This window comes from Pristiophorus japonicus, chromosome 17 (genome assembly GCF_044704955.1).
Source record: "Pristiophorus japonicus isolate sPriJap1 chromosome 17, sPriJap1.hap1, whole genome shotgun sequence".
Lineage (NCBI taxonomy): Eukaryota > Metazoa > Chordata > Chondrichthyes > Pristiophoridae > Pristiophorus > Pristiophorus japonicus.
The window spans coordinates 41651379-41661079 of NC_091993.1; the positions used below are offsets into that span (position 1 = coordinate 41651379).

The window sequence follows — 9701 nt, forward strand, 5'->3', positions numbered from 1 at the left end:
AAGAACTTTATTTTGTTTTTGTTTCTCCCAGTCAATTGGATCTTCACCTGAGACCTACCCAGTTTCCAGGGAAGGGGGTGAACTCACTCCATAGCAATCAGCCACGGAGAGCCTCAGTGATTACTTCCTCTTGGAGCTCGAGGTGCTGAGGTGAATTGTAAGGAATCTTCATTGATGGCTCATTATCCACGCTCAAACCCCCACAACGTGATCCCATTTTACACATTGCCTCGGGGTGTAAACAGATATTCAATTTGCATGGGGTGAAGAATGCAAAGTACACCACAATTTCTCTTGAACAATTAGCTGATTTATTAAAAGAATAAGTGCAATCATACACTCCTACATTTGTCATTATTTAATCTTTGTCAGTCATTCCCTAGATTTAGTTGCCTTCCGATCACTTTAGAAAGGTTTCACATTTTGCATGAAGCGGCAGAAGCTTTCACAGATATTTTCTGGTTGATAATATTGCTGGATTGTGTATGGAATTGCCAAAGTTGGTTACAGAGTTTCAGGCTGGGGGAGCAGGGAGGGAGGAGCGACGTTTTCCTATTCAGATGAATCAGGGTTGGTCAGTGAAGCAGTCAGGTGGAGGAGGTCCCTGCTTGCTCTTTGCGACTGGCTCCTCACAAATAAGTGGAGGCTTTTGAAACATGGTGCCATGCGGGATACCAGGATCCCCAGTGACAATAACCCAGAAGTTCAAGTCTTCTTCAGCTCGATGGCTATCAAGGAAGGTGTTGGTCGTGATTTCATGCTCTCTTCCAAACACGGTCCTGCAAATAGTACACAAAATATTTTTGAGCGGTTTAGACTTGATCATTCAATCCTTACTAAATGCTGAGGTACAGAGGGACCTGGGGGTCCTTGTACATGAAACACAAAAGGTTAGCATGCAAATACAGCAAGTAATTAGGAAGGTCAATGGAATGTTAGCCTTTATTGCAAGGGGGATGGAGTATAAAAGTAAGGAAGTCTGCTACAACTGTACAGGGCACTGACGACACCACACCTGGAGTACTGTGTACAGTTTTGGTCTCCTTATTTAAGGAGGGATATACTTGCAGTGGAGGCAGTTCAGAGAAGGTTCACGAGGTTGATTCCTGAGATGAAGTGGTTGTCGTATGAAGAAATGTTGAGCAGGTTGAGCCTATACTAATTGGAGTTTAGAAGAATGAGAGGTGATCTTATTGAAACATATAAGATGCTGAGGGGGCTTGACAGGGTAAATGCAGAGAGGATGTTTCCCCTCGTGGGGGAATCTAGAACTAGGGGGCATAGTTTCAGAATAAGGGGTCACCCATTTAAAATGGAAATGAGGAGGAATGTCTTCTCTCAGAGGGTCGTGAATCTTTGGAATTTTCTACCCCAGAGAGCTGTGGAGGCTGGGTCATTGAATCCTCATCATCATAGGCAGTCCCTTGAAATCAAGGAAGACTTACTTCCACTCTAAAAGTGAGTTCTCAGGTGACTGTACAGTCCAATACGGGAATTACAGTCTCTGTAACAAGTGGGGCAGACAGTGGTTGAAGGAAAGAGTGGGTGGGGAGTCTGGTTTGCCGCATGCTCCTTCCGCTGTCTGTGTTTAGTTTCTGCATGCTCTCGGCGATGAGTATCGAGGTACTCAACACCCTCCCGGATGCTCTTCCTCCACTTAGGGCGGTCTTGGGCCAGGGATTCCCAGGTGTCGGTGGGGATGTTGCACTTTTTCAAGGAGGCTTTGAAGGTGTCCTTGAAGCGTTTCCTCTGCCCACCTAGGGCTCGCTTGCCGTGTAGGAGTTCCGAGTAGAGGCTTGCTTAGGAAGTCTCGTGTTGGGCATGCGGACGATGTGGCCCACCCAATGGAGCTGATCGAGTGTGGTCAGTGCTTCGATGCTGGGGATGTTGGCCTAAGCGGGTACACTGATGCTGGTGCGTCTATCCTCCCAGTGGATTTGCAGGATCTTGCAGAGGCAGCGCTGGTGGTACTTCTCCAGCGGTTTGAGGTCTCTACTGTATATAGTCCATGTCTCTGAACCATATAGGAGGGCGGGTATAACTACTTCCCTGTAGACCATAAGCTTGGTGCCAGATTTGAGGTCCTGGTCTTCAAACACTCTCTTCCTCAGGCGACCGAAGGCTGCGCTGGCCCTCGTCATCGATGTTTGCCCTTGCTGATAGTAGGCTCCCGAAGTATGGAAAATGATCCACGTTGTCCAAGGCCGTGCTGTGGATTTTGATGGCCGGGGTCAATGCTGTATGGTGGCGTCAGGTTGGTGGACGACCTTTGTCTTATGGATGTTTAGTGTAAGGCCCATGCTTTCGTGTGCCTCGGTGAAGATGCTGACGATGGCTTGGAGTTCAGCCTCTGAATGTGCGCAGACACAAGCGTCGTCCATGTACTGTAGTTCGATGACAAAGGATGAGACAACCTTGGATCTAGCCTGGAGGCAATGAAGGTTGAACAGGTTCCCATTGGTTCTATAGTTTAGTTCCACTCCAGCGGGGAGCTTGTTGAGAGTGAGATGGAGCATTGCAGCGAGGAAAATCGAGAAGAGCATTGGTGCGATGACACAGCCCTGCTGGACGTGGATTGGATCTGTGGTGGATCCGTTGGTCAGGATCACAGCTTGCATGTTATCGTGGAGCAGGCGGAGGATGGTGACAAACTTTTGGGGGTAGCTGAAACAGAGGAGGACGCTCCAAAATATTTAATTTGAATATATTTAAGGTGGAGATAGACAGTTTTTTGAATGATAAAGGAGTTGAGGGTTAGGGGGAGCGGGTAGGGAAGTGGAGTTGAGGGCAAGATCAGATCGGCCATGATCTTATTGACTGGCGGAGCAGGCTCGAGGGACCAAATGGCCTACTCCTGCTCCTATTTCTTATGATCATTCAATCCTTTATCATGTGAACTCAACGGTGTTGATTTTCTTCTTCAGCAAAACATTGACGAGGATGAAACCTTTATCACAAAAGCCAGGCTCGCGTGGCTCCTCCGCTCATTTTAATGGGTGGACAATCACGAGCAGTTTGTGACAGATTCTGGGCTGCTGCCCCACCAAGCTGGTCCGCCCCATGCTGAAGAGGAAAACCTACCTGTACATTGTATTCATCACACCTCAAAGTGTCGAAAGTGTAATTAAAAACAAGAAAGTTAAATACGCTGGGGCTAGCTCAGTGAGTGCGTTTTGCACTTGCCCTGCCCCTTACCCACCTGAAACCCGTTCCGGGTTTAAATTGACATCTAAACGATAAGAGTAATATTAGGGACAGAGTGACTGAGCACTTGGACAAGCACGATCTGATCAGAGAGCCAGCATGGATTTGTAAAGGCTAAGTCATGTCTAACCTAATTGCATTTTTTGAGGAGATAACTAACATGGTAGACAAGGGAGTGTCTATGGATGTTATTCCAGAAGGCATTGAACAAGATTCCACATAAGATACTGTTAATAATGGGAGTGCGTGGAATTGGAGACAACCTATTGACATGGGTAGGAAATTGGTTAGGAGATAGAGAGCAGGGGTAATGGGAATGTACTCCAATTATCAGGATGTGACGAGGGATCTGTATTGGGGCCTCATCTGTTCACTATATTTATTAATGACTTGGATGAAGGAGTAGAGAGCGTATGTCCAAGTTTGCAGACGACACTAAATTAGGTGGAACAGTAAATAGTGCAGACTGGATCACAAAGTTGAAAAGGGACATTGATAGAAAATACTCTGATCTATCTTTTTTAGGGCCAAAATGGATGAGCTTACACTTTCTTACATGGCAGATGGAGTTCAATGTAGGAAAGTGTAAGCTCATCCATTTTGGACCTAAAAAAGATAGATCAGAGTATTTTCTAAATGGCGAGAAGCAAGGAACTGTGGAGGAGCAGAGAGCTTTCGGGGTCAATGTACACAAATCACCGAAAGCTAATGGACAAGCACAAAATATTATTTAAAAGGCTAATGGAATGTTGGCCTTTATCTCAAGGGGGCTGGAATACACAGGGGTGGAGGTTATATACAGCGCTGGTTAGACCTCAGTTAGAGCACTGTGTTCAGTTCTGGGCAGAGCACCTCAGGAAGGATACATTAGCCTTGGAGGGGGTGCCGCGCAGATTCACCAGAACGATACCGGGGTTAAAAGGGTTAAATTATGAGGACATGTTTCACAGACTGGGCTTGTATTTCCTTGAGTATAGAAGATTAAGGGGTGGTCTAATTGAGGTGTTTAAGATGATTAAAAGGAGTTGATAGGGTAGATAGAGAGAGAAATGATTTCCTCTGGTGAGCTTAACTTTCAAATGAAGAGCTAGGCCATTCAGGGCTGATGTCAAGAAGCACTTCTTCACACAAAGAGTAGTGGCAATCTAGAACTCTCTCCCCCACAAAAGCTGCTGAAGTTAGTTCAATTGAAAATTTCAAAACAGAGATTGATGGAATTTTGTTCGGCAAGAGTTAAGAGTTGTGGAACCAAGGTGGGTAGATGGAGTTAAGATACAGATCAGTCATGATGTAATTGATGATGTAATTGAATGGTGGAACAGACTCGAGGGGCTGAATGGCTTCCTCCTGTTCCTATTGACACTGTCAGTTAGTACAAATGAATTCATAATCTAAACCTCTCAAAACTATTACTCGTCAACTGTGTTTTTGGTAAATACTTACCAGAAGGAGTATTCCTGAAGAGCTGCTAAGGCCTGGTTTGTACGGGTATGGTTGATAAGTACTTGTACATTTGCCTAGAAAAATTTAAAGTAATAAAAGCGCACGAGTTAATAAGGCCATAACCAAAGCAAACAACGCTCTGAGGTTCATTTCGAGAGGGATAGAATTGAAAAGCAGAGAAATGATGTTAAAATTGTACAGAGCCTTGGTTAGACCAGACTTGGAGTACTGTGCACAGTTCTAGTCTCCATATTATAAAAATGATATGGAGGCATTGGAGAAGGTGTAAAGAAGATTTACAAGAATGATACCGGAACTGAGGTTATTCCTATCAGGAAAGATTGAACAGGCTGGGGCACTTTCCTGGAGAAAAGCGAAGGCTGAAGGGTGACCTGATAGAGGTCATTAAGATTATGGAGGGGTTAGATAAGGTAGATGTAGAGAAGATATTTCCACTTGTGGGGTGATCAGAACTAGAGGCCATAAATATAAGATGGTCAGGAATAAATCCAATAGGGAATTCAGAAAAAACTTCTTTACCCAGAGTAGTTGGAATGTGGAACTCGCTACCACAGGGAGTAGTGGAGGTGAATGTTATAAATGTTTTTTAAGGGGAAACTCAATAAGCACATGAGGGAGAAAGGAATAGAAAGATATGCTGATAGGGTTAGCTGAAGTAAGGTGAGAGGACATATGTGTGGACCATAAACACCGGCACGGACCTGTGTCTGTGCTATGACATTCTATGTAATTCTATGTAAAATAATAATGCCAATATTTAGTACAATGTGGACTGACAACCAAGAAAGACATTTCCTATTGTACTTTATTGGCAAGAGATTATTCATTTTACTGAAACTATGAATGATAATTTCAGTAATTGGCACATTTCCCATAATAATGAGTTTAGAAAGGCATTTGTTAATATATTCCATGGGACCATAAAGCAGTGAATTATTGCACTGAATTTCTTGGATGGGACGGTATTTTAAATGCAATATATTTAAATTAAGGGATCTTAATAAATCCTTTCATAACAAAGCAGCTAAAGTGTTACATTGGCACACTTGTCAAGATGAAGGAATAGAGTGTAATATCTCCAAGTTTGCGGATGACACTAAACTGGGTGGCGGTGTGAGCTGTGAGGAGGACGTTAAGAGGCTGCAGGGTGACTTGGATAAGTTAGGTGAGTGGGCAAATGCATGGCAGATGCAGTATAATGTGGATATATGTGCGGTTATCCATTTTGGGGGCAAAAACAGGAAGGCAGAATATTATCTGAATGGCGGCAGATTAGGAAAAGGGGAGGTGCAACGAGACCTGGGTGTCATGGTTCATCAGTCACTGAAAGTGGGCACGCAGGTACAGCAGGCGGTGAAGGCGGCAAATGGTAAGTTGGCCTTCATAGCTAGGGGATTTGAGTATAGAGCAGGGAGGTCTTACTGCAGTTGTACAGGGCCTTGGTGAGGCCTCACCTGGAATATTGTGTTCAGTTTTGGTCTCCTAATCTGAGGAAGGATGTTCTTGCTATTGAGGGAGTGCAGCGAAGGTTCACCAGACTGATTCTAGGGATGGCTGGACTGACATATGAGGAGATACTGGATCAACTGGGCCTTTATTCACTGGAGTTTAGAAGGATGAGAGGGGATCTCATAGAAACGTATAAGTTTCTGACAGGACTGGACAGGTTAGATGCGGGAAGAATGTTCCCGATGTTGGGGAAGTCCAGAACCAAGGGACACAGTCTTAGGAGAAGGGGTAGGCCATTTAGGACTGAGATGAGGAGAAACTTCTTCACTCAGAGAGTTGTTAACCTGTGGAATTCCCTGCCGCAGAGAGTTGTTGATGCCAGTTCATTGGATATATTTAAGAGGGAGTTAGATATGGCCCTTACGGCTAAGGGGATCAAGGGGTATGGAGAAAAAGCAGGAAAGGGGTACTGAGGGAATGATCAGCCATGATCTTGTTGAAAGGCAGTGCAGGCTCGAAGGGCCAAATGGCCTACTCCTGCACCTATTTTCTATGTTTCATTGGGCCCAAGTTTCCACAAGAAAAAAAAAGGGCGCCCCTCCGAGCTGGGCGCCCGTTTTTCGCGCCTACTTACAGGTCCTCTGGCCCTCGGCGCAGCCAGCACGAGTTGTGGGGGGGCGGAGCCAGGTCCCGGCGCTGAAAACAGTGCCGGGACCTCTGCACATGCGCGCTACAGTCGGCACGCAAGTACAGCAGCTCCAGGCGCCGAACTGTGTGGGAGGGGCCCGAAGCACGCAGCCCTTAGCCCTGGCTGAATGGCCTCACTGGGGCTGCGTGAATGAGGCTCCTCCCACGGCCAGCTCCTGCCCCCCCCCCGACCAGACCCGACACCCGCTCCCCCCCGGCCGACCAGACCCGACCCGACACCCGCTCCCCCCCCCCCCCGCCCGACCCACCCCCTCCCTTCCCCCCCGCCCCGACCCGACACCCGCTCCCCCCCCCACCCGACCCGAGACCCGCTCCCTACCCCCCCCGACTGACCCGACCCGCGCCTCCTGTTCCCCACCCGCCCCCCCTCTCTCTCCCCCCCCCCGCTCTCTCTCTCCTCCCCCCCCGCTCTCTCTCTCCTCCCCCCCCGGCTCTCTCTCTCTCCCTCCCTCCCCCTCTCTCCCTCCCTCCCCCCTCTCTCTCTCTCTCCCTCCCTCCCTCTCTCTCTCTCTCCTCCCTCTCTCTCCCCTCCCTCCCCCCTCTCTCTCTCTCTCCCTCCCTCTCTCTCCCCCTCCCTCCCTCTCTCTCCCTCTCCCTCCCTTCTCCTTTTCTCCCCCTCCCCCTCCCACCCTTCTTCCCCTTCCCCTCCCCTCCTCCCTCTCCCATTCCCCTCCCTCCCTCTCCCCTCCCTCTCTCTCTCCCTCCCTCCCTCTCTCCCCCTCCCTCCCTCCCTCTCTCTCCCCCTCCCTCCCTCCACCTCCCTCCTCCTCCCTCCCCCTCCCTCCCCCTCCCTCCTCCTTCCCTCTGCCTCCTCCCTCCCTCCATTCCTCTCCCCCTCCCTCTCCTTCTCCCTCCCTCCCCCTCCCTCGTCCCTCTCCCTCTCCCTCCCCCTCTCCCCCCTCCCTCCTCTCTCCCTCCCTCCCTCTCCGTCCTTCTCCCTCCCTCCATCTCCCTCCCCCTCCCGCTCTCTCTCCCCTCCCCCTCCCTCTCCCCTCCCCCCTCCCTCTCCCTCCTCCCTCTCCCCCTCCCTCCCCTCTCCCCTCACCCTCCCTCCCTCCCTCTCCCTCCCTCTCCCCCTCCCCCTCCCTCCCTCTCCCCCTCCTCCCCTCCCTCTTCCCTCCCTCTCTCTCCCCCTCCCTCCCTCTCCCCCTCCCGCTCCTCCCTCTCCCCCTCCCCCCCTCTCCCCCTCCCTCTCCCTCCCTCCCTCTCCCCCTCCCTCCCTCTCCCCCTCCCCCACCCTCCCCCTCCCCTCCCTCCCTCTCTCTCCCCTCCCTCACTCTCCCCCTCCCTCTCCCTCCCTCCCTCTCCCTCTCTCCATCCCTCCCCCTCCCTCCCTCCCTCTCCCCCTCCTCCCTCCCTCCTCCTCCTCCCCCTCCCTCCCGCTCTCCCTCCCTCCCTCTCTCTCCCTCCCCTCCCTCCTCTCCCCCTCCCCTCCCTCGCTCTCCCCCTCCTCCCTCTCCCCTCCCCTCCCCTCCCTCACTCTCCCTCCCTCTCCTCTCCCTCCCTCTCCCTCCCTCCCTCTGTCTCCCTCCCTCCCTCTCTCTCCCCCTCCCTCCCTCTCTCTCCCTTTCTCCCTCTCCCTCTCCTTCACTCCCTCTCCTCTCTCCCACTCCCTCCCTCTCCCTCCCTCGCTCCCTCCCTCCCTCTCCCTCTCCGTCCCTCTCCCTCCCTCCCTCTCCCTCCCCCTCCCCCCTCCCTCCCTCCCCTCTACCCCTCCCCCCTCCCCCTCCCCTCCCATCCCCCCTCCCCCTTCCTCCCTCTCACCCCCCATCCTTCTCCCCCCCTCCCTCCCTCTCCCCCCTCGCTCCCTCTCCCTCCCTCTCTCACCCCCTCCCTCCTCCACCTCCTCCCTCCTCCTCCCTCCTCCCTCCCTCTCCCTCCCTCCCCCTCCCTCTCCCTCCTCCCTCTCCCTCCCCCTCCTCCTCTCCCCCTCTCCCCCTCCCTCCCTCCCTCTTTGTCCTTCTCTCTCCCTCCCTCTCCCTCTCTATCCCCCCCTCCCCTCCCCTCCCTCCTCTCCCCCTCCCCCCTCCTCCCCCCTCCCTCCCTCTCTCTCCCCTCCCTCCCTCCCTCTCTCCCCCCCTCCCTCACTCTCTCTCCCCCCTCCCTCCCTCTCTCTCCCCCCTCCCTCCCTCTCTCTCCCCCCCTCCCTCCCTCTCTCTCCCCCCTCCCTCCCTCTCTCTCCCCCTCCCTCCCTCTCCCCTCTCCCTCCCTCCCTCCCTCTCCCCGCCTCCCTCCCTCTCTGCCCCCCTCCCTCCCTCTCTCTCCCCCCTCCTCCCTCCCTCTCTCTCCCCCCACACCTCCCTCTCTATCCCCCCCCTCTCCCCCTCTCCCTCCCTCTCTCTCCCCCCTCCCTCCCTCCCTCTCTCTCCCTCCCTCTCTCCCCTCTCCCACTCCCTCCCTCTCCCTCACTCCCTCTCCCTCCCTCCCTCTCCCTCCCTCTCCCTCCCTCCCCTCCCCCTCCCTCTCCCCCTCCCACTTCCCCTCCCCCTTCCTCCCTCACACCCCCCCTCCTTCTCCCCACCCCTCTCTCTCCCCCCCCTCCCTCCCTCCCACGCCCCCCTCCCTCCCTCCCTCCCCCTCCCTCCCCATCCTCCCTCCCTCCTCCCTCTCCCCTCCCTCCCTCTCCTTCTCCCTCTTCCTCCCTCTCCCTCCCTCCTCTCCCCCTCCCCTCCCCCCCTCCCTCTCCCCTCCCTCTCCCTCTCCCCCTCCCTCTCCCCTCTCCCCTCCCTCTTCCTCCCTCCCCTGCCTCCCTCTCCCCCCCCTCCCTCTCCCTCTCCCCCTCCTCCCCCTCTCTCCCCCCCCTCTGTCCTTCTCCTCCCTCTCTCCCCCTCCCTCCCACTCCCCCTCCCCTCCCTCTCCCCTCCCTCCCTCTCTCC

General features: G+C 53.0%; 1 protein-coding gene across 1 annotated transcript in view; it reads right to left on the minus strand.

The window, feature by feature from the left end:
* Nucleotides 1-288: 288 nt before the first annotated feature.
* cfap161 (cilia and flagella associated protein 161) overlaps nt 289-9701 on the minus strand; it is an 88880-nt gene continuing 79467 nt past the window's right edge. The window contains exons 6-7 of the mRNA XM_070858680.1: nt 4648-4721; nt 289-779 (exon numbers count right to left, since the gene is read on the minus strand). Coding sequence (XP_070714781.1) covers nt 566-779; nt 4648-4721 — 288 coding nt within the window. The 3' untranslated portion in view covers nt 289-565. The remainder of the gene's footprint in view (nt 780-4647; nt 4722-9701) is intronic.